This window comes from Oncorhynchus masou, chromosome 32, assembly GCF_036934945.1.
Source record: "Oncorhynchus masou masou isolate Uvic2021 chromosome 32, UVic_Omas_1.1, whole genome shotgun sequence".
In the NCBI taxonomy this organism is placed as follows: Eukaryota; Metazoa; Chordata; class Actinopteri; order Salmoniformes; family Salmonidae; genus Oncorhynchus; species Oncorhynchus masou.
Window position 1 is genome coordinate 54,109,459 of NC_088243.1, and position 24,289 is coordinate 54,133,747.

Genomic DNA, 24,289 nt, shown 5'->3' on the forward strand with positions numbered 1-24,289 from the left:
TTAGGAGGTACATGTATGGCCAAATCGAGAATGAAGATAGTATCACCAAATCAAGGCTGGTCGAAAATTCTTTATGCTGCTACGCCAAACAGTACCTATCCAGTAATGGCTAATGGAGCATCACATTAGCCCGTTATCATTTGCTAAACCAAAGCAAGGATTCCCGTCATACCTTGTCCATAGACTGCTTTGAGGGTAATGAAACCAATATGTAATTTTATAATTTGGGTGAACTATTCATTTAAAAAAAAAATCTCCCATTGAAAGAAACACAGGACAAGGGGGGGTTTCTTGCAAAATTATTCTCTAATAAACTTTATTTGTACACAAATTGTGTAAGAGGACAACTTCCATCTGAAAACATACAATACAAATTTTCTCCGAAAGGCCACCAATCCTTTGCATCGCTACTGGTTTCTTCTCACACAAAATGGTTTCCACCTTACCACTGTACAGTACATTATTACATTGTGCCCTATAGAATCCAACTGCAGCATCGAGTCAATTATTCAAATCCTATTACAGTGCAAGTGTGATCTGTTCATTAGTGGGAAACAGAGAATGGAGACCAAAGAAATAGAATGTAGAGCTTATTTTTATAGTGAGCTTAAGGCATGATGAATGTACAATGTTGATTTCATTCAATGATGGATAAGTGGTTTGGAGAACAAATGAATGCATTATTGTCCAAGAAGTATGGGGAAAGGAAGCAGTAAAGATCCATTCGCCAGCTGAGGAAAGCCCTCTGTTTCCCTTTACTGGTGTGGGTATTCCACAGGGCCAAATCAAAAGCATCAGAAAGTAGTAGTAATAAACCCATGAAAACAGACGTGTGTGCAGGCTTCTGCTTGTGTAACAGTTTCAGAGGCCTTCGATCAGCAACGCAAATGACCATACTTTCAGAAATGTACAACGGCAACTGGAGTGTCCACAGAAATCTAACTGCATAATTTTTATAATGGTATTTATCAGTCGTACACCAACTATCCAGATTATTAAAAAGTGCCTATTTTGTACCTTCAGAATTAATCATTTCTTAACCTTTATCACCATTGGGTTTCTGGGTATACACATTTACGCATAGAGTATGGTCACGCAGAATTACATTGTCCCAAAATGCTGAATAACACAAGGTTGTCAAAGTTACTTGAGCATTACAATAATGGTAATATTGATTCTTATTAGTCTAGTCAGCCAGTGATATGAAGGGTCCCTGGTGTGGCCCCTAGGAAGGCAGCAGGTTCCTGAGGGCTCAGCCAGGGATGTGCATTTGTTTATTTTACCTTCATTGAAAACATTTATATAAAGTGTGTGTGTGTGTGTGTTGTGGATATGATTATGAATATCAATCACACAGAGAGCACCAGGGACCTCTTTCAGTTCTCCTCAATGAGGTTCAAGTCCAGTTCTGTGCAGTCTCTTTCAAACACACTCTGCTGTCCAGCCTCTAGCACACCCATAGGTATTTTCTCTTCCTCCTCCTCACTTTCACTCAGCGGTCCAATGCTGGTTCTTCCCAGGAGGTCTGCAGGTGAAAAGGTTCCTCTGAAGTCCCCTAAAACAGGTTCCAGACCAATGCAAATGGCCGCTCCACACACCAGGGGCTCCCCACTGCGAATCTAAAACACAGGACATGGAAGAAAACAATAAATACAGCATCTTCATAGTGCAATTTTGATATAATGCTGATTTAAAAAATATATAAACGAATAGGCATACAACTGCAACAGCTTTTATTATTTTCCATGGTTATTCAAAATACCATGTGTGAGAACCTCAATGTCCACCTAAGGACGGTCTATGAAAATCATATGCAAATGTATCAGACTGTCTGGACTAATGTTCTGGCTATTTCCTCATCCTGCACCGAGACCCCAGCCAAAGCTAACTTTGTGCAGTCCCTTTATCTTTTTACACCAGAAAGGCAGCCATTTCATAAACCACCACCCACCATCTTAAAACATGACAAGGACACACAGCCAGCTGCAAAACCCTGCAGCAGCTTCAGTCACACCCCCAGGTCCAATGCCCAGAAGGCCATAAAAATGAACTGGGGGTGAGAGAAAATCACAAAAGAGAAAGGAGAAGTGATGACATCACTCCTCAGAACAGGAAGTCAGTGGTGTTGCTCAAATCCAGTGGTTAAATATAGATGGCTGGGTGGTGGTGGATGTCCATAGGGGCAAGCAATTGGTCATGGGCATGCATCAACTAACGGACACAGGAATGCAAGGGTCAGCCCAAAAACACACATACACGCCGGGTCAGGGCAGTGAGGCTACATAGCCAGGCAGCACAGTCCCAACACCACACCCTGAACCCAAATCCAGACTGGTCTGGCTGAGACAGGAATGTGAGAGCAGTAGTTCTGTCTCATGAGGGGAGAGCGATTCAGAGAACCAGAGGCCCATTTCTCCTCGCTAATGATCCCAACATAAACACTCTGGTCTATGGGGAGAGGCAGGAGAGCTGGGGGGGCCGCTTTAGGCCTCCAGCCACTCACAGGCAAATGAAGTTTGCTCTGACTAAAGGAGAACTATGAGCAGTTTCTACAAAAATGGTGCATGCTATGCATTTTTGGCTCTATATATTGCATTTATATTATTTAATAGGCCTTAAAACTGATGTACATCCCATCCAGCGCACCTGAGTCATCTTGCTGAAGTCAAGTCCGGGCCTGGTGTAGTTGGGGAGCGTGTCTGGGTCATGGCGTCGCTTCAGGCCGGGCTTACGTAGATCACAGGGCTGAGAGTGGCAGCGTGGGAGACTGAGGGGCAGGACACGCCTTGAGGACGATGGGGTACTACAGGCCGAGGAGGGAGTGGGGGAGGGGGCCGGGGCCTCCATCCCAATGTAGCGACTGGCTAGAGCTGGAGAGGGCTGGGGGGGCAGGATGTGCACAGGGGACAGGGAGAAGCGGCGCTGCTGCAGGGGCCGACAGGAACTCAGCGTGGCCGGGGAGGAGGAGCAGGAAGAGGGGAATAAGCCTGTGCAGCTCTCCCTGGGCGGGTCATAGTGGTCCCAGGAAACACTCCAAGGGATAGGGGAGTCCGGGGACAGGGCCAGGCTGAAGAAGGTAGGACTGGAGGAGGAGTGCAGGGAGGAGGTGAGGGAGGAGCTGGGGCCTCGGAGGGGTACGGAGCCCACCAAGGAGCCAACTCCCATGCCGGCCACCCCCCCACCACTGTGGCAACGGCGCTTGACGGGGGTCCAGATCTTGGAGGCGCTGGGGCGCCAGGGGGTGCGGTAGCGGGACAGGTCCTCAGGGACGGACAGGGAGCGACAGTGGCGTTTGGGGGGAGGAGGGGGCAGCGGCGGGGAGTTCTGTAGGGACATGTTTGTCGCAGAGGTGCTGGGGAGAGGGGTTCCTAGGGGGTCCAGGGAGGACAGGACAGAGGCTGCATCCTGCAGATGGGTCTTGGAGGATGGGAACATAGACCAACTGCTCTCTGTGGAAGTGAAACAAACCAAAAACATGACTCAATGTTGGCACTTCCAAGTTAATGATTTAGCGGGAGCTTTGAATGAGACAACTTTATTAAAAAGTTTAAGGAATTAATGGATCCTTACCTGGAGTCAACCCATACCCGCGCCAACACACCGTAGGGCTAGAGCCCACTTCAGGCAACGACTGAAACAAAGCAACGAAGATAAGGGATTTATAGCCATGGTAATTCCTCATAGAAGAGCTACAAAACAGCCAGTCTGTATCACATGGCATGCTCACCACATTAAGAGAGAAAGCCCTGCGATAAGGGGGCTCCTCCAGATTCTGTCTGCGGAGCTGCTCTGTGATGAGCGTCACCATGGTGACACACTGATGCCAATGAGGAAGGGGTGGCGCTTGTCAGTCGGACTGCTGGGGAGGTTAGTGGTATCCCCTCCCCACCTCAACTGGCCAGACTGACCCTTCCAACCTCACTGAGATAATGTCATCAACAGCTTCATCATCTCATCTGAACAGGGAAAGAGTAAGCAGAGCATCCACATTTTAATGCCGAGTAGTAGACCATATTCAAGAGTTATTTTACCAGGGATTGGAATAGCACATCAATCTGAGCATCATGGATTCAGAATGATTGGGTGTGCAAGTCAATTTCCTGTTAATCCCATAGCTTTGCGTTGGGTAATACCAGGAATGTGCGTGTGTGCACGAATCATAAAGTGGCAGGATACTTACTGTACTTGGAATCTGTTCTCCCTCTTACAAGCATGCAACACACAAGTGCAGATATTTTGACACCGTTTTGTGAGAAGACCAAAAGGAGGAAGAGTGACCACCGCCCTAATGATTGTTCTATAACTCTTATCTGGTAAGGCAGGAGACAGACTAGGACATAGGCTAGCTCCTGCCTCAGAGATGAAAGGTACGCAAAGTAACAGCAGAAGTGCAACCTCAAAAAGCGATGATGTTAAGAACACTAATCCGATACATTGCAAAAAACATTAATTTTCTTTGTGAGAATACAAACAAAATAATTTATTAGCTGCACAGAGGTAGAGTTCAGGGCAATACCAAGGCACATTATAGTCAAGTGGGTCCAATTCAAAGTGAGTGCTAATAGTGTGGCCCTTGTAGAGGGCTGTGAGGAGAATGGAGGGGGAGGGAGAGCGAGAGGAGGAACAGAGGGGGAGGATGGGGGAAGTGTGTGAAACAGAGGGGGATTGGGGCCATAGGCATGCCATGCCCACTCTGAGACAGACAAAAGGGGGAAGAGAAAGTGGAAAATGGGACTAGGACCTTAAAATGACCAAGGCACAGAGAAAACAAAATATGCATAAAAGGACCCGAGCACAACTAAGCACCATGCAGTGACAAGCAAAACAAGGTGCCAGTTAGTGTTGTTCGCCGACACATTCCACACCATGCAGCCCCCCATGCAAATGCCAGAGTCAGTCAGCTTTAAAACAAACGTAACAGTTATTGAAACTAGACACACCCTATGGGAACACACTGATTCTCTGCTATACAAAGTCCCACACCAAATAAGACCGGCCCAGATACAACACTTGACTACTCATTGCAACCTTTGCACTGTTCTGTATAAATATTGTGCACAACGAAACCAAAAGTTATAAAACCAACAATTGATAAACCACTTCCAACTGCCTATGCAGTCATCCCAATGTGGGTGACAAGAGGTCTCTCTCATTTTGGGAACTATGGGGAGTTTCCACCACCTACTAGCCACTGTTGCTTTAAGTGCTTGGGCTTAGGGGGCCTACAGGGACTTGGTTTCCATGTGGCAAGTTAATTCTACAGCACATGAGAAACGCAACACAAAATACAACTCAAAAGCTGGTGGTATGGACGAGCCATTTGACAGATAAGCTAACTTAATAAGTTCCATGACTGGACTTTGTGGGAGAATCATCACTAACACACGTTACATGTCAAACCTATCAAACAGTTACAAATGCTAGTGACTAAAACATGAATGGTAATGTTAGTCATAAGAAGTTTGGTTTAAATGGCACACGTGTTCCACTCACTGACAAACCCATAGTTAACCTAACGGAACCTCAACATGTTTCGAAAGACGTTAAAGTTTGCTTGCAACTTAGCAGGCAACTATTTTTGGAAGTTAACAAAGCAACGTCTCAAATCAATAATAGGAGTGCTTGGTAAACCGAGATACTTGTGGTCAGCTCTGAGGTCGCCATCTTCTGATCTAGCTAGTTAGTTACCAGCTAGTAACTACTTACCTAGTAGTAGGCAAACTCGCCTACTAACGATACAACAAATGTAATCTTGACCAATTGGATTGTTGCATGCTAATATGAATAGGCTAACTAGTAGCAATATGGCATGGTGCCCGTTAACAAGCAACTTACAAATGTATGACTTTAAATTTGGTCATCATCCCAAATACGAGGCTTAGAGGCTAATGATAGCTACGAAAGCAATTAGCTAGTTACCGTTAGCCGGCAGCAATACGGTCTGTGCGGTGGGCCAACCAGGCAGCTGGCTAGTAATTAAACGTAACAGTTTGTAAGTGCTGACAAACTAGCCAGTCAGTCTTGACTAACAAATTGCAGTATCACCACAAGCATATTTAGCTGTCCAGGTCAGGTAACTTGACAGCCACCTAGTTAGCTAGCAAGCCGACTCAAGTCTAGCTAACTTTAGCTAGCATGAACATTCAGCCCGTGGGAACTGACAGTCTGGCTCATCACTCCGCTAGCAATTATTATGTTGTTGTCATGCTTACGCATTTAATTGTCAGCGTATCTGAATTAATTTACATATCGGTATAAGAAATGTAGCTTAAAATGACGTTGATTATTGACAGCAACACAAGACTGCTTCGTAGCTAACTCGATGATTAATTTACCTGCCCACCTTGTCTCCTTAGCAACCGAAAGCAGCACGGGGTAGTCGATGGCCTTGCACTGAATATATAGCCATCGGAACAAACCATTAAAAAGGGGTGGTTGAAACGTCTAACATGCTTGTATCTTTATTATACAAAATCTATTTATATCACAATCCATCTAGGAATTAACTATATATTGTCTCCGAAATTCAATGTAAATCTTAAACGTGAAAAACGTTTTGCTTTTTAATTCTTTAAAATCACCCTCTATTGTTCTGAAAGTAGAAAAAAAACAGACGTAAAGTATTCTAAAGAAAAACGCCTCGAGTACAGCATTTTTTTGCGATAATAATTCAGCAATGTGTCGGTTGGGTTGGTCTTTGCCACTACCACAGTTTTAATTAGTCCTTTTGAAAATGAATGTGCCCGGCGAGATTCCAGCTCTCTACAAAAACATGTTTGGAACTCTGGGTAGTGTAGTTTGTCAAATTTTCGTGACGATGAGGTGCTGTGAATTAATTACAAGTTTTTGCATGGGAAAGAAACACACAAAAAGACAGACACATCATTCGTTAAAAAAAAAAATATATATGTATATAATATTAGAATCCAGAATGCGCCTACGTCATTCAGACAGACGCATGCGCAGTTATGAAAATCCACGTGATTTCTTCAGAAAGTTGTTATGACGGAAAAGACAACTAGAAGCTGGAGTTTAATTTAGTAATACAAACTAAGAGAAACGCAGTGAAAATGGCGTTGGAAATGTTCAGGAAAGAAGAGACTCTTGCAATGAGAAAGAAACTGATTGGGTATGTAACGGTGTTTGACTCGACAAAACTCAAGCTGGCAGCAACAACGCTTGGCCTTCGTATGAAATTATGCACTGACATATAAAATGGTTTAAATTATGTCTCTCCTAGGCAGTCTTGCAGACTCTTCTATTCAGACGATCCCGTGAAGATAGTCAGAGCCAGAGGACAGTATTTGTATGACGAAAATGGCAAGCGGTACTTGGACTGTATCAGCAACGTTCAGCACGGTAAGACACACATCTATAGAGCTCGCCAACTTGTAGTACAACAAATCGGAAATGATATACCTCAGGATCGTTCAGCCATTCCTATGTGCAAAATTAATGGGAAATGAATAGTTTTGGAATAAAGTTAAACGCCGAAAATAAAGTCTGAGGTTAACACCGCATCATAACCTGGTAATGACCACCTGACTACAATTTATTACCTATACTCTTAAACTTGCTCATGCACATACTTTGCGTCCTTCTCCACCACGGCGTTCAGGGGCATATTTAAAGCCTTTCCAGAAGGCCGGCAACAAACCAAGCTCCTGATTTTTCTGTCTGTTCATGACACTTACTGTAAGCATAAAAAAATAATGATTGGCATAATGTGGGCATGCAGGACAGTACATAACAACACAGAAAAATATATTTAACAGTCTGAATCTACTAAAAGTGGTAGCAAAGGCATGTTTGCTCCTCGGTTCCTTCATATTGAAGTGGGACATTACTTCATTGGTCATCAATCTGAAACATTTTAAGAAAGAGGATATCAAAATTACACAGTAGTTGTATAATTACAATTTTTAACTCATCTCCAAATGATAGTTTTGCATAAATCCTAATACATGTTTAATATTCAAACAACTTTATATAAACACACCGCTCCATAATCCTGAGGACATTGTCCCAGACAAAGGTTCCCCCAATTGAAGACAGCTTGGCAGTCTTAAAAAAAAGAATGCCAAATGCAACAATTCAAGTATGTTTAAAGAGACAAGCAAATAGTATCTTGTTCAAAAGTTATGTCTGTCATATCATTCCTGCAACAAACATTGTTAGAAATGGGTGCAATTGGCAAATCTAGCTACATGTTGAACTTCCATCCTATCAGGCCAGGAGCACAATGTATCAATTTATGGTTGGATCAGAATTCGCCATTGTAACATTGTTAGAAATGGGTGCACAGTGCATTTGGAAAGTATTCAGACCCCTTGACTTTTTCCACATTTTGTTACATTACAGCCTTATTCTAAAATGTATTAAATAAACATTTTTCCTCAATCTACACACAAATACCCCAAAATGACAAAGTGAAAACAGGTTTCTAGAATTTGTTGCAAATTTATTGCAAGTAAAAAACAGAAATACCTTATTTACATAAGTATTCAAACCCTTTGCTATGAGACTCAACATTGAGCTCAGATGCATCCTGTTTCCAGTGATCATCCTTGATGCTTCTACAACATTATTGGGAGTCCACCTGTGGTAAATTCAATTGATTGGACATGATTTGGAAAGGCACACACCTGTTTATATAAGGTCCCACAGTTGACAGTGTATATGTCAGAGCAAAAAACCAAGCCATGGGGTCAAAGGAATTGTATGTAGAACTCAGATCTGGGGAAGGGTACCAAAACAATTCTACAGCATTGAAGGTTCCCAAGAACACAGTGGCCTCCATCGTTCTTATATGGAAGAAGTTTGGAACCACTTCCTATAGCTGGCCGCCCGGCCAAACTGAGCAATCGGGGGAAAAGGGCCTTGGTCAGGGAGGTGACCAAAAACCCAATGGTCACTCTGACAGAGCTCCAGAGTTCCTCTGTGGAGATGGGAGAGCCTTCCAGAAGGACAACCATCTCTGCAGCACTCTACCAATCAGGCCTTTATGGGACTGGGAGACTAGTCAGAATCGAGGGAAAGATGAACGGAGCAAAGTACAAAGAGATCCTTGATGATAACCTGCTATAAAGCGCTCAGGACCTCAGACTGGGGCAAAGGTTCAACTTCCAACAGGACAATGACCCTGAGCACACAGCCAAGACAATGCAGAAGTGGCTTCAGAGCAAGTCTTTGAATGTCCTTGAGTAGCCCAACCAGAGCCCGAACTTGAACCCAATAGAACATCTCTGGAGAGACCTGAAAATAGCTGTGCAGCAACGCTCCCCATCCAACCTGACAGGGCATGAGAGGATCTGCAGAGAAGAATGGGAGAAACTCCGCAAATACAGGTGTGCCAAGCTTGTAGCATCATACCCAAAAAGACTTGAGGCTGTAATCACTGCCTTTACTGAGTAAAGGGTCTGAATACTTATGTAAATCTGCCATGTTTTTTTCTTAATTTTAATCAAATGTTTTTTTTAAAAATCTAAAAACCAGTGTTTGCTTTGTCATTATGGGGTATTGTGTGTAGATTGAGGGAGGGAAAAAATGGTTTAATCCATTTTAGAATAAGGCTGTAAGGTAACAAACTGTGGAACAAGTCACGGTGTCTGAATACTTTCTAAATGCACTGTAATGTTTGAGCGAGCGAGGAGAATGAGCAAGAGAGAAATGTGAGAAACTATACATAACTCAGCAAGGGAGGTGTCTGTTGATCAGGACACAGATTTTGCAACTGAAAAAAAGGGGGAGTTAAAATAGTATTTTATTTGCTTTACAAACATATGTTATTAGAAGCAGTGCTATTTCAATTGGATTTACTTACACTACACTCTTAGGGGAAAAAAAGGTTCCAAAGGGTTCTTCTGCTGTCCCCATAGGATAACTCTGTTTGGTTCCAGGTAGAACCATTTTGCATTTCAGGTATAACCCGTTTGCGATCCATGTAGAACCCTCTGAGGAAAAGGTTCTACATGGAATCCAACATAGTTCTACCTGGAACCAAGAGGTTCTACCTGGAACCAAAAAGTGTTCTTCAAAAGGTTTTCCTATAGGGACAGCCGATGAACCGTTTTACTTGTTTCCCCTTCCACCAGCAATCAAACACAAACACCATAACCAAAAACAATACTCCACAGGTGTTCTAGATACACTTTTGAAAAAATAGGTGGTAAGATTAGGCAATCATGGGAAGCTGAATAGGATGTCTCTTGGGTAATCCAGTCTCAGTGAGACCTAATCCAGAGAAAAAAAAAGTATCAAACAGAAGACAAAATATATCAAACAGAAGACAAAATATATCAAACAGAAGACAAAATATATCAAACAGAAGACAAAGTAACATCGAGCACACAACTTACTGTCAATGACTATGGGTTTAAGGAGGGGTGGTTCTGCTCTCTCCTTTCACTGGGATGTGGCAGAATAGGTCACTGGTAACTGTTGTAGACCCCATACATTAGGTCATTGACATGTTTCAGGAGCTGTAAAGACAACGACGAATCATGATTAACCATTACCTAAGCTCTTCACGAAGTTAGCAAGTACATTGACCATGTTGCTCTTCAGCAATCTGGCAGTGAGGCAGATGGAGAGAGTGATAGACAACAAAACATAGGCTAATTACATTTCTTAGTCAGCAGGCTGGGTAACTTCAGTACTCCTTCCCTTTGTTCACTCCTCCATCCTTCCAAGCTAGAAGATTCCTGCAAATAAAAAATAAAGAATTGAAAAGGCAGTTGAGAGGTGTAACATTAGAATGAGTGTAGAGGGGGAGCAGGGATAGGCAAAATTAATTGTATTGTCAAATACAAAATACACAAAAATAGAAGGATCTCTGATGAATGGGCTCCCGAGTGACCCTGGTTCGAGCATGAGGCTGTATCATAACCGGCCGTGATCGGGAGTCCATTAGGGTGGTGCACAATTGGCTCAGCGTCGTCTGGTTTATGGGAGGGTTTGGCCGGGGTAGGTAAAATAAGAATTCGTTCTTAACTGACTTGCTTAGTTAAATAAAAATGAATCAAGAAAATCTTCACAACCATATTGGGGGTACACATTTGAAGAATTAAACTACCTTACTGTCCCACACAATCAATGTTTCCTATATGTGTATTCATGTACCATCTCTCTCTCACACACACAGCCACACAGCTAGCATGACAAAATGTTGATATGACGACAATCTTTTCTATACACAATCATCATCTCTCCCAACCCTCTCTCATACACACACACATTGCTAGCATGACAACTTTGACATGACAATGTTTTCTAAAGTTATTGTGATCATCTTTCTCACTCACACACGCGCAGAGAATACACACACATTTGCTATTATTAACTGAACAGATATTCAAATGCCAATCTGTTTGCAAGCTAGCTACAACAAACACTTACAACAGGTAAAAATGAAGACTGACCATTTCCATGAAGGATTAGTCAGAGAGCTAATGTTAGCTAGTTAAAATTAGCCCCGCTGAGTTAGTTAGTTAGCAAGCTAGCTAATTATCCCTTGACGTTTTTCTCCCCAACAAAATGCCTCTTTACCTACAAAAGTTAAACAATAATGCAGGAGAACAGGGACTACCACTTAGCAGTCAAATATTTTAGGGGTTTGTGTACATTTTAAGAAACGGTTGTTGTTGACTGATGTGCTCGTGCAAGCAGGCTGCCTGCACGCAGAGATCTATTACTGCGCGCGAGGTACAGATTCCCATCCAACTTTTAACTGGAACTGATATGCCTGCCTCCTTATTTAGCCACTGAAATTAAAATTAAATTACTGCACGCATTATGTGAATTGCTTAAAGCATTTAAGGAAAAATATAACCATATTTTCAGGGTCAAATTCAGGTGCAATAATTTGACTAATTAGTTGTGGAAATAATTGCGATTAAAAGTAGGGTTTTATAAATACTGGTGGATTGTAGTATGCTTTTGAAATAAGACAGGCCTATGTTTTATTTCTTAAATAAATAGTTAGTCATAATATAACTTCCAAATAGAATTCAGAGAACAGAAGAAAAATGTGCAGCACAATAAACAGTACAATTAGCTAACAAAATAAAAAATTACCATTAGAAGCCAACACACAGCAAGCTACCAGATATCATTAATTAAACAACCATTATTTCACAGTACTGCCATTTTACTGCATTTTAACAGCAGTGCATTTTTGTATGGGTATCCTGTATTATTGTGCATGTTTATCGCCTAGACCAAATATTGTGCATATACACTTTTCAATTGGGTGGACTGTAACTACGAAAAACACTGCCATAGCCTGTAGTAAAAACCAAAAGCATGCATAGATTCACTAAATTAGAGACCATCTCGAATGTTTGCTTTAATGACCTACCAACCTTCATGACTTGGGGGTGAAATAGATCACATTTCTTAGTTTTTTGTAAAATTGGCATTTCAACACCTGCCAAATAAAAACCTTAAATGGCCCTGCTCCTGAAAAAGTTAAATCGGGCCGGATAAGCTGAATTGGACTCGGCCTGGGTAGCAATATCCGGAGCCCAGAGTAATATTATTCTGCCCGGTCTGAATCATGCAAACCCTGCTGAAGAAGAACATTACTCTAACTGTAATAATTGTAATGCTTCTAGTGTCTTATATTCAATGGGTCCATGGCCCACAAACACTATGCCCATGTTTACATAGATTGATGTCTTTTCATTGAGTAGCATATAGATAACTGGTCAGTATTTCAATCAGATCTCAACCAACATAAGACTTCTTTTTTTTTGTTCATACGTCAAAAATACATCTTAATCTGGTTGTGATCTGGTTATAAAGACGTTCCGACAAGATTAACTAGTAAAAGCAGTCTTTATCACGTCGTATGCCCTCTGGGTAAATGCTTCAAAATTCACCAAAAGTGACCTGATAAGGATGATCTCATAGAACAAAACGTTTAAGATTTCCTAAGCCTGTATTTACCACAGACCTTATTTTCGGCATTTATCCAACAACTCCATACTTTTTCCCATAGGCTTTGTTCAACAAACCATGGCGGAGTTAGTGCCTTCAAAAAGATGCCATTACTGTTGTTCTCTATTGGTGACATTATTTTAATGCATCTGATTTGGTGAGTAATATTTTGTGAGGGCAAATGTCACAGTCCTAAGCCCTTTGAACTTTACAGTAGTACCACAATATAATCAACATGACAGTACCTCCTAGTGGTAATTGTATGTAACGAAACGTTGGATTGTTGTCGCATCTACAGTGGGTCACTGTCATCCCAGCATCACACAAGCAGCCACAACGCAGATGGAGCTTCTGAATGCCAATTCGCGCTTCCTTCATGACAACATAGTTCAGTATGCCGACCGCCTCGCTGCCACTCTGCCCGACAAGCTGTGTGTCTTCTATTTTGTCAACTCAGGGTAAGACACCATGTCCTACAACCTATGACTTCCTCCTGAAACACAGCCCCAATGACATCCACGTAAGATATATGAAGAATAATGTAATATGTATGTCTCCCAACAGTTCAGAGGCCAATGATCTGGCATTACGCTTGGCCCACCAGTACACCCAACATGAAGATGTCATTGTGCTTGACCAGTAAGGTTTCTCACATCACACAAAAACTACTACTAATCTCAGTGGATTTCTTCTCTAAAATGTACTTCTTCCTCTTTTCCCCCTCTTCCTCCATACTAGTGCATATCATGGGCACCTGACTTCGCTCATCGATATCAGTCCATACAAGTTCCAGAAGCTGACAGGACAGAAAGAGTGGGTTCACGTGGTGTGTAAGAGGATAGATATAGCATGCCTCTATTTTTTGGCTTGTGCTACAAAAAGCTAAAATTATAATTTTCCTGTTTAATCCTTACAGGCACCCATACCAGACACCTATAGAGGTATATTCAGAGAGGACCATCCCAACCCAGCCCAGGCATATGCAGATACTGTGAAGGATGTGATAGACAAGGTGCACCAAAAAGGTCGCAAGGTACAGTAAATACAATAGGTTTTGCATGGAGAAGGAAAGTTCGAAAATAGTCTCAATTTGGACACCGAGCGGGGTTTAATGCTGATTAGTGTAGTAACAGTAATAACAATGTTCAGTATTGTACGAATTCTATGGATCTAATAACTCAAAACTGACTTGCAACCTACAGGTTTCTGCATTTTTTTCAGAGTCATTGCCCAGTGTTGGAGGCCAAATCCTCTTGCCCAAGGGATACTCAACTAAAGTAGCAGAGTAGGTACTGCCTCTGAGCATAAAATATTAGTGCACTATTATACTGTACCATTTTCTCATCGGTGAAGAAAAGGACGAAGAGCCAAATCCTCATTTGAGTTTGGATTGAGGCCATTATGATAGTAAAAGCTATTGCTTTTATCTTTGACATGTGACAGTGAGTGTTGGTATCTCGGTCTCGACAGATACGTGCGCTCTGCAGGGGGAGTGTTTGTGGCAGACGAGGTGCAAACAGGTTTTGGGCGTGTAGGGAGCCATTTCTGGGCCTTCCAGCTGCAGGGTGATGATTTTAGCCCTGACATAGTGACTATGGGCAAGCCGATGGGCAACGGACATCCCCTGTCATGTGTAGCAACCACAGCGGAGATCGCTGGGGCCTTCACAGCCAACGGAGTGGAGTACTTCAATACAGTGAGAAACTGGTGGCTGTTACAACCTATATTCTGCCTATTAAATCATGTTAACCGTGCACAAACATTCATATTAGGGGTCTCATCCCTAATCATGGTTTGTGGTTCTCCTGTGACTGTGCAGTTTGGCGGTAACCCAGTGTCGTGTGCCATCGGCCTGGCTGTCCTGAACGTGATTGAGAAGGAGGACCTGAGGGGGAACTCCTCAAGAGTAGGAGGACACCTATTGGACCGGCTGAGACAGCTACAGACCAAACATCCAATCATTGGAGATGTCCGGTAGGGTGCCTACGACGTGGATTATGTGAAGGGAATGTCTCTATAATAACTACTCACATATGACCTTGCCGTCAACCTCATACTCTCTAGTCTACAGCATGATCCATTCGGAGATACTGGCTGAAGACAGTATACAATAACTGGCTTTGTGTTTACTCTTGGCAGTGGAGTGGGGCTGTTTGTGGGCTTGGAGATGGTCACCGACAAAGAACAGAGGACCCCAGCTACAGACGCAGCAGCGCAAGTTGTCAGAAGGTATGGGGTCAGACTGGTCATTCACTGCTGCGAGGCCTTGTGAAGCAACAACTATACAATCATATCAAAGTGTTTGCTGCAGTCACAATTCGGTGAAGAGTTAACACTATTCTTATTTTGGTATAAATCTTTGCATTATTTTTTAGAAGAGAACCTTTAAGCAGAAATATCCTTTGGTCTCGTCTCCCATTCCAGACTGAAAGAGGAGTATATCTGTGTCAGTACAGACGGCCCCTGGGAGAACATTGTCAAGTTTAAACCTCCTATGTGCTTCAGTATGGAGGACGCAGACTTGGTGGCAGACAGGATACACCACATTCTCACAGGTGACTGGAACACTTACCCTGTAGCCCTGACTTATTACAATACATTTATTATACTTAAAAGGAAAGGTTCACCCATTTTGAATATTATATTGTTTTTGTGCGTCTGTGAGTGATGTTCTATCGATTCCCTGGGACATTTCATGTTTATCTGAGTTATGGGCATTCAAGCAGGCAGAAATCTGTCCTGTATGACGTAACACCGTGATAAAGTCTCTCACTGGAAGTTCATAGGAATACAACTTTTGGATCGCGTAAACGTTTATCATACGTCACATTTCAATACTGTCCGATGTCTTCAGTCAAGTGAGCCATTGATTATATTTTTGCATATTCCTACCTCGAGAAATATGTAATTTAACAGAGCCTAGCAAATGTTCCTATTTGTCTGCCTCTTTAGTACAGGGTGCATTGCATAGTGCAGTTGCCAGAGATATTATAGAAAGGAGAAAGGAATCCAATGAATGAAAGAACGTATAACACCCAACCCAACAGACTGTCGCCCAATCGAGTTCCCGTCATGCTGCATCACGCGGATACTAAGCTAATCATCACGTAATCCCTTCTCAAAGTCAGTATATGTCTATTTTCCTAGAAAGTACGTACTGTCACGATTCCAAAGCTATACGATATTAGATAAGTTAATTATCTCAAACTCCCATTCACTCCTTGAAGGAAAGCTCCCCTTGTCCCAGAATCACACAGAATGCATCGTGCGGCTTATTGACGTAGCATGGGCAACATTTTCTATCTGATCAAAAGTCTTTTGCCGTTGCAAATGTTTGACTCCACTCTGTTTTTTATTTCACCTTTAACTATGCAAGTCAGTTAAGAATTACTGCTTATTTACAATGACAGCCTACCCCGGCCAAACCCTAACGACGCTGGGCCAATTGTGCGCCGCCCTATGGGACTCCCAATCATGGCCGATTGATACAGCTTGGAATCGAACCTGGGTCTGTAGATGCAGTGCCTCAGACCGCTGCGCCACTGAGGCACAACAATCTGCAGGTTGAACATGGTGAAATTGTAGACTCCTAAATTGATAGTGCAGTTTAGTCAATTTTACAGCGAAATAACTACTTTACATGCTGATATTGTCTTTGGTACTGTGGGTAGCTACGTTTGCTATGTAGCTAGCCAGCTAGCCCATAGAAAGCATTGCATTGTGGATTTTGTAGTCGACTGGAGCTGCAAAAGATTTCCACAACGATTTTCCATGTTGCTGTCAACCATAACGCCAAAAATGAAACATTTGTTCACAAAATAATATTGTTCTCACATAGTGATATTTAACACTGTAAATTAAAAGAATGAGTGATTTTGGGTGGATTTTTCCTTTAAGGAGACAAGAATACCCAGTCTTTTTAACCCAACTTAGACTCTACCACTGCAGTGTTTGCAGAACTGAAGGTTCTGGGAGCCTGCACCGACCCGATTCATATATCTGCCGACTTCTGAACTGGGCCAATGGCAATTACACAAGTCTTAACAGATCCATACTACCACCACCTAAGCAGGTGTGTGGGGACCCGTTGACAATTCTACTTTTCCTTTTCAGACATGGAGCGCAGTCATCAAAAACTGGACAGTGGAGATTTAAGGTTTGTACAAACCCGTAGAAAGATTTAATTGCATCAGACAGTAAGAATTGGTCACAATCAGAAGGAGTCAGAGGTAGTGTTGATAGTGTGATGTGCTCCTCCAGGAGATTTCACTAACCGTTAAAAGTGCATTTCTCAGACATTGGATTTCATAGGGCAGAGCATTGAGGCCCGTATCTACAAATCTCAGAGTAGAAGTGCTTATCTAGGCGCAATAGTTAAGGGCACTGTACTGCAGCGCCAGCTGTGCCACCAGAGACTCTGGGTTCGCGCCCAGGCTCTGTCGTCACAGGCTGCGACCGGGAGGTCCATGGGGCGACGCACAATTGGCCTAGCGTCGTCCGGTTTAGGGAGGGTTTGGCTGGTAGGGATATCCTTGTCTCATCGCGCACCATCAACTCCGTGGCGGGCCGGGGACAAGGCATGCTAACCAAGGTTGCCAGGTGCTTCCTACGACACATTGGTGCGGCTGGCTTCCGGGTTGGATGCGCGCTGTGTTAAGAAGCAGTGTGGCTTGGTTGGGATGTGTATATGAGGATGCACGACTTTCGACCTTCGTCTCTCCCGAGCCCGTACGGGAGTTGTAGCGAAGAGACAATATAGTAGCTACTAACAATTGGATACCACGAAATTGGGAAGAAAAAAGGGGTAAAACATTTTTTTTTAAAGAACAAAAAGGCTACACTGATCCAATATTGGCATTCCTACTTTGTAGCATTTTGTGGATACGGTCCTAGAACTTGCATCTTTCGCTTTTCAGACAAACTGGAGTCATCTTGGAGGAAGACAAGGGAAGGAATGCAGAAGTATTCAACACAACCAATCTCACAGATCCATATCACAATTAAGGATAAAAAAAATGTAATCATTAAGATTACCCTACTAGATCTAACACAAGAATGGTTTGTGACAATTCATGAAGTGGAAAGTGACTGCTTTTGATTCTGCATGAGGGATAAGAGAAACTGTGACATATGCAACAGAAAGGCAATACAATTTGTACTATAACACAATGTACATATGAATTTTGATCCTCCTCGCATTTATACTTCCCTGTGGAAATACAGTGCATTCGGAAAGTATTCAGACCCTTTGACTTTTTCCACATCTTGTTACGTAACAGCCTTATTTTACAATGGATGAAATCCTCAATCTACATACAATATCCCATTTTGATAATTTAAATAAAATTAAAACCAGAAATACTTTTACTTTTAAGTATTCATACCCTTTGCTATGAGACTCGAAATTGAGCTCATGTGCATCCTGTTTCCATGAATAAACATTGATGTTTCTACCACTTGGAGTCCACCTGTGGTAAATTAAATTGATTGGGCATGATTTGGAAATGCACACACACCTGTCTATATGGAGGTCCCACAGTTGACAGTGCATGTCAGAGCAAAAACCAAGCCCTGAGGTCAAAGGAATTGTCTGTAGAGCTCCGAGACAGGATTGTGTCGAGGCACAGATCTGCGGAAGGGTACCAAGAGATTTCTGCAGCATTGAAGGTCCCCAAGAACACAATGGCCTCCATCATTCTTAAATGGAAGAAGTTTGGAACCACCAAGACTTCCTAGAGCTTGCCTCATGGGTGACCCATTAGTCACTCTGAAAGAGCACCATCCCTACGGTGAAGGTGGTGGCAGCATCATGCTATGGGGATGTTTTTCAGCGGCAGGGATTGGGAAACTCGTCAGGATCGAGGGAAAGATGAATTGTGCAAAGTACAGAGATATTTGATGAAGTCCTGAGCGCTCTGGCGCAGGTTCTCAGACTTGGGCGAAGGTTAACCTTTCAACAGAACAACAACCCTAAGCACACAGCCAAGACAACACAGGAGTGGCTTCGGGACAAGTCTCTGAATGTCCTTGAGTGGCCCGTACTTAAACCCTTTCAAGCATTCCAGGAAATAGCTGTGCAGCGGCGCTCCCCATCTAACCTGTCAGAGCTTGAGAGAATCTGCAAGAGAAGAATGGGAAAATCTCCAAATACAGGTGTGCCAAGCTTGTCACGTCATACCCAAGAATTCATTTCTGTATTTTTATACATTTATAAAAACCTGCTTTTGCTTTCTCATTATGGGATATTGTGTTTATATTAAGGGATAAAAATAAATAAAATAAAAAACATTTTTGAATAAGGCTGTAAAGTAACAAAAATGTGGAAAAGTCTAGGGGTCTGAATACTTTCCGAATGCAATCCATCGCAACTAAGTGTTCCCATAGGGGATTTCCGAAACACTTCAAATAAGGTGTTGTGTAGGCTTACCCTGGCGTGATGTTTTGAAAACTGTAAAACTCTAGGACAAGGTGACTTATCAGTATATTCGCCTGTATTTACCACCCCAAAATTAAAATCCTAATTCGCTGCTAATGTAGCTATCATAAAGAACTGCAAATGCAAAGTTAATCTGCAAAATATTCTTACATTTAAAATGGATCAAGCAACGGCAAAAACAAATCTAAAGCACAAGTTTTGCACATCTGCATACAGTAATTGTTTTATAATTCACCCACCGACTACATGCATAGAAAGACAGGGACACAGAATATATAAAAAGGCAATGAATGATTAATAAGAATGTTGTTATGGGGTACTGGAGATTCTCATGGCCCTCTTCAAGAGTCATGCGATGGGTCAGATCTGCAGTGAAGAGAATCGGTGCATTACAACTTTATACATTTGAGATTTTAAAAGACAACTAGAAAAAGGTCATTCCTGAAGAAACTTTGTGGCCTCAGCTGGCTAAAAGTATTTCCAAAGTACTAGTTGAAGAATTTTCACCACGGCAGTCAGGGGCATATTTAAGGGCTTTCCAGGGGTACTGCAACACACCAACCTCCTGATTTCTTTTCTGGCTTTTCATGAAAATTACTGTAAGCATACAAATAAAATAAATTGATTGGCATAATGTGGGCACGCAGGACATGACAGAACTGTAAACACAGTAGCAGTGCATGGGTAAAATCAATGGGGAAACCGTATTACAACATGTGTGTTGTGATAAATTGTTTGCTCTGTAACCTAGTCGTTCATATGCCTTGACACCGTGATATATAGGCCTAATGCCGAGACAATAAGAAGACACATTGGCAGAATAAATTCAACCACATGTTGTTTCACTACAAAGCCAGAGAGCAACATCCTTCCGGTAAAGTCCACAAAACATAATGCATGTAACAAACAGTTATGACCTACAGCATGGTCAAGCAACGTAAAAAAAAGTATCCTACATTTTCAGACTACTAAACTATTGATTTAGAACCATGGAGAGTTACTCCAAGTCAAAGAAAACAGGAGCTGCCGCCAGTATTCCAGCATCATTTCAACATCTAAATCACCTATGCTTAGTCTAATACAGTAACTAAAAGAAAGCAAAAACGATTTAGTCCAATCAACGTAAGCTAAATATGATGTGGTTGTCCATGGTTCTGATTTGTGTGTGTATGTGCATGCTTGCATATAGAAAAAATAAAAATAATAAATTGATTCAACCTACTTATAGAGAAACGCCAATGCCATCCTCCTCTTTCATGTTGCCTAAACAGTCTGACTGTGTCGTACAGTACACGCTTTCAGTTTTTTTGAATCCTAGGTTACCTGGTTAAAATGCTTGCTAGCTTAACTTCCTTTCATAGGCAATGATACGCCAGGCCAGCTAGTTAACATTAGCATACTACATGTTTAACTTCCATCCTCTCAGGACAGGGACACAATGTATGAATTTATGGTTGGATCCGTTATAATCATTGGCCAGTACGGAGAATTAAGTAAAAGCAGAAGTCCAAATCCCTATCTCCATCCATGGCTAATTTAGAAAATTTAGCCATGAAGACAACACAATGTTGACGTATGGCTTGTGATGTGAATGGTCTGAAGCCAAATCCAGACTGGCTTCCCTTTAAACCTTTTTTGGTGAGCCAGGAACATTCACAGCTGAGCTAACTCTGATTGATAAAAAAATAAATTAAATAGCCAATGGGGGCCAAATGCTTGCTGGCTTCTTTTGCATTCAATGCTACGGGCTGCAACAATGTCATACTCTTTCTGACCAGACAGCATCAGATAGATTTGCTACACATACTGAGACAGAGGGGCACTGTTTCGTTCGCTCGGATGCTTTCGCCGGTGAGATACAGTCAGCCTCTTGCGAATTAAAAGGACATTTATGAAACACTGAGAGACGAAAGATACATTATTTTGGATGTTTTTTTCCTGGTAGATTTTTGGGGGAAGCCTCCATGATTACACTCAATCTTCCCAATACATCTGAAACCCTACCTCTTTAAACAGTATCTTAAATAAACCTCCTCACCTCGGACCCCTCCCCCAATATTTTTTTTTTTTTAAACAACTGAACCAGCACTTGCACTTGACCCCTCCCTCCTCTAGCTCTGACTCAACTGCTAGCTACTTTGATAAACATTTGACTTTTTATGTCTGTGGTTGTCCCACCTAGCTATCTTAGGATGAATGCACTAACTAAGTCACTCTAGATAAAAGAGTCTTAACTAAAATGTAACACAGTAAAATATATTTAACAGTCAGAATCTACTAAAAGTGGTAGCAATGGTATGTTTGCTCCTCTGTCCCTTCATATTGAAGTGGAACATTAATTCATTGGTCATCAATCTGAAACATTCTAAGAAAGGGGATATCAAAATTAAATAGTTAGATAAATGTTTAACTAATCTCTAAATGGTAAAGTTTTGTTTAATCCTAATACATGTTATATTCAAACTTTTTATAAACACACTGCTCCATAATCCTGAGAGCATTGTCCCGTACAGAGGTTCCCCCACATTGAAGACAGCTTGGCAGTCTTAAAAATAGAAAGCTAAATGCTACCATTAAAGTATGCGTAAACAGGCAATAAAGAGAAAAATATTTATCATATCATTACTGCAACAAACATTGTTAGAAATGGGTGTAATTGGCAAATATCTTCCTCTTCTCTGTAACTGTGCACATGTGTGAGTTTGAGTGAGCAACAGAGAATGAGCAAGAGAGAAATGGGGGAAACTTTACATGACTCATTAATTAGGACGAGAGTTTTGCGAGGGTAAAATAGGATTTGGTTTACTTTATTAACTTCTATTATTAGAAGCAGTGCTATTTCAAATGGATTTCCTTACACTACACTTCTAATGCACCCATACGATAACCATTTTTGGTTTGAGGTAGAACTATTTTGAGTTCCATGTAGAACCCTCTGCGGAAAGGGTTTTAAATGGAACCTGGAACCAAAAAAAGATTATTCAAAGGGTTTTCCTATGGGAACAGCCGATGAACCATTTTATGTTCTAGATACCACTTTTTTTTTTATGTGTACGATCAGGCAATCATGGGAAGCTGAATAGCATGTCTCTTGGGGAATCCAGTCTGTGAGACGTGATGTATATGGGGAAAGAAGTATCAAACAGAAGAGAAAATAACATTTTGGCAACAACTTACTGTCAATGACTATAGATTTAAGGAAGGGTGCTTCTGCTCTTTCCTTTCACTGGGATGTGCCAAAATAGGTCACTGGTAACTGAGTGGGTGCCGAAGCACTGCTGTAGAGGCCATGCATCAGGTCATTGACATGTTTCAGGAACTGTAAAGACAGATGAATTATGATTCACCATTACCTAAGATCTTCACTAAGTTAGTCAATGTACTTGCTAGGCTGTTGCCCCTCAGCAACCTGGCAGACAGATGAAGAGATATAGATAGACAGAAAGCAAAACAGGCTATTTACATTTCTTAGTCAGCAGGCTAGATCAATTCTGTACTCCTCCCTTTGTTTCCTCCATCCAAGCTGGAAGATTCCTGGAAAAAAGGGCAGTTGAGGTGTAACGTTAGAATGAGTGTTGACGGGGAGCAGGGATAGGCAAAATGTATCCTATTGTCAAATACAAAAGATCTCTGATTAATCAAGAAAAATCTTCACATCCAGTGTGGGGAGGTACACGTTTCAAGAATTTTACAGTAGGCTACCTTACTGTCTCACACACAATCAATGTTTCCTATGTGTATTCATGTACAATCTCACACACACACACACACACACACACACACACACACACCTCACAGCTAGCATGACACAATGTTTACATGATATTTTCTATAGATTATGATCAATCATCTCTCTCCCTCTCACACTGAACACACACACATAGCTAGCATGACTACGTTGACATGAATGTTTTCTAAAGTTATTGTGATCATCTCCTCTCTCACACACCTGCAGAGAATATACACACACACACCTTTACAATCATTAACTCAGATATTCAAATGTTATCTAGCTAGCTTCAACAGGTAGAAATTCAAATGTACCATGTCCATAGTGGATTAGCCAGAGAGCTAGCATTAGCCAGCTGAATTAGTTAGTTAGCTAGCTAATCTTACCTTGACTTTCGTCTTCCCAACAAACTGCCGCTTTACTTACAAAAGTAAAACAAGAATTCAGGAGAAGAGAGACTACCACTTTTAGAAGTTGTGTACATTTTGAAAAACTGTTGCTGTTGACCAATGTGCTCGAGCAAGCAGGCTGCATGCAGAGATCTTTTTTTTTAGCTCGAACTAATATGGTTACCTCCATATTAATTTTCATTTCTGTAGCTAAAATGACTGCACGGATTATGTTAATTGCTTAAAAGCTAAGGGAAAATATAATAGTAATATTTTCAGGGTCAAATTAAGGTGCAATACATTGACAAATTATGTATGCGATAAAAATAGGGTTTTGAAAACCCTAGTGGATTGAAGCATGAAATAAGACATGCTTGTGTAAATAGTTAGTAAAAAAAACTTCCAAACAGAATTCAGTGGAACAGAAGAAAATGTGTAGCACAATAAACAGTGCAATTAGCGAACACAAATGAAAAATGACCATTAGAAGCCAACACATACAGCAAGCTACCAGATATAATTAAACAACCATTATTTCACGGAACTGCCATTTTACTGCATTTTTGTAGGGGTATCCTGCATGTTTATTGCCTAGAACAAATATTATGGAAGTGAATATACACTTTTCAATTTGGTGGACTGTAACTACGAAAAACACTGCAATAGCCTGTTAAAACCAAAAGCATTTATAGCATCGGAGATTCTCTAAAATTAGGGATCATCTCTGATAGCTATAGGATCGCAGAGACTATCACCAATTTGAACTTTTAATGACCAAGCAAATTCCATGACTTT

At 41.6% G+C, this 24,289-nt stretch overlaps 2 protein-coding genes and 1 long non-coding RNA gene across 6 annotated transcripts; 1 reads left to right on the plus strand and 2 right to left on the minus strand.

Moving 5' to 3' along the window:
• Positions 1 to 287: 287 nt before the first annotated feature.
• LOC135526209 (protein FAM53C-like) lies at positions 288 to 6,437 on the minus strand. 2 transcript variants are annotated; one of them, XM_064954377.1, is made up of 4 exons: positions 6,336 to 6,437; positions 3,571 to 3,631; positions 2,647 to 3,449; positions 288 to 1,619 (listed from the first exon to the last, which is right to left on the minus strand). In XM_064954377.1, exons 1-4 carry the CDS (start codon positions 6,420 to 6,422, stop codon positions 1,377 to 1,379), a joined length of 1,194 nt encoding a protein of 397 aa, XP_064810449.1. In that variant the 5' UTR covers positions 6,423 to 6,437; the 3' UTR covers positions 288 to 1,376. The 2 variants fall into 2 exon arrangements, with proteins under 2 accessions (XP_064810449.1, XP_064810448.1); XM_064954376.1 differs by lacking the exon at positions 6,336 to 6,437 and adding an exon at positions 3,728 to 3,931.
• A 524-nt stretch (positions 6,438 to 6,961) lies between these two features.
• phykpl (5-phosphohydroxy-L-lysine phospho-lyase) lies at positions 6,962 to 21,092 on the plus strand. Of its 3 annotated transcripts, none has more exons than XM_064954373.1 (13): positions 6,962 to 7,129; positions 7,241 to 7,359; positions 13,238 to 13,397; positions 13,504 to 13,578; positions 13,678 to 13,765; positions 13,856 to 13,972; positions 14,142 to 14,224; positions 14,410 to 14,635; positions 14,759 to 14,913; positions 15,079 to 15,168; positions 15,364 to 15,494; positions 17,053 to 17,095; positions 17,856 to 21,092. In XM_064954373.1, exons 1-13 carry the CDS (start codon positions 7,071 to 7,073, stop codon positions 17,941 to 17,943), a joined length of 1,434 nt encoding a protein of 477 aa, XP_064810445.1. In that variant the 5' UTR covers positions 6,962 to 7,070; the 3' UTR covers positions 17,944 to 21,092. The 3 variants fall into 3 exon arrangements, with proteins under 3 accessions (XP_064810445.1, XP_064810446.1, XP_064810447.1); XM_064954374.1 differs by having other exon boundaries at positions 7,245 to 7,359; XM_064954375.1 differs by lacking the exons at positions 6,962 to 7,129; positions 7,241 to 7,359 and adding an exon at positions 13,009 to 13,096.
• LOC135526211 (uncharacterized) lies at positions 10,352 to 23,681 on the minus strand. The gene is made up of 5 exons (XR_010453265.1): positions 23,492 to 23,681; positions 22,839 to 22,909; positions 22,553 to 22,694; positions 10,625 to 10,703; positions 10,352 to 10,481 (listed from the first exon to the last, which is right to left on the minus strand). It is a non-coding gene; the product is annotated as an uncharacterized LOC135526211 (long non-coding RNA).
• Positions 23,682 to 24,289: the final 608 nt, after the last annotated feature.

Coding starts and splice junctions, on each gene's coding strand:
- LOC135526209 (XM_064954377.1), bottom strand. CDS start 6,422: ATGGTTTGTTCCGATGGCTATATATTCAGTGCAAGGCCATCGACTACC. Junction 3,632..6,335: donor TAAGGAGACAAGGTGGGCAG/GTAAATTAATCA, acceptor GCTTTGTTTCAG/TCGTTGCCTGAAGTGGGCTC. Junction 1,620..2,646: donor ACTTCAGCAAGATGACTCAG/GTGCGCTGGATG, acceptor CCTGTGTTTTAG/ATTCGCAGTGGGGAGCCCCT.
- phykpl (XM_064954373.1), top strand. CDS start 7,071: ATGGCGTTGGAAATGTTCAGGAAAGAAGAGACTCTTGCAATGAGAAAG. Junction 13,766..13,855: donor AGAAAGAGTGGGTTCACGTG/GTGTGTAAGAGG, acceptor TAATCCTTACAG/GCACCCATACCAGACACCTA. Junction 17,096..17,855: donor CTGGACAGTGGAGATTTAAG/GTTTGTACAAAC, acceptor TTCGCTTTTCAG/ACAAACTGGAGTCATCTTGG.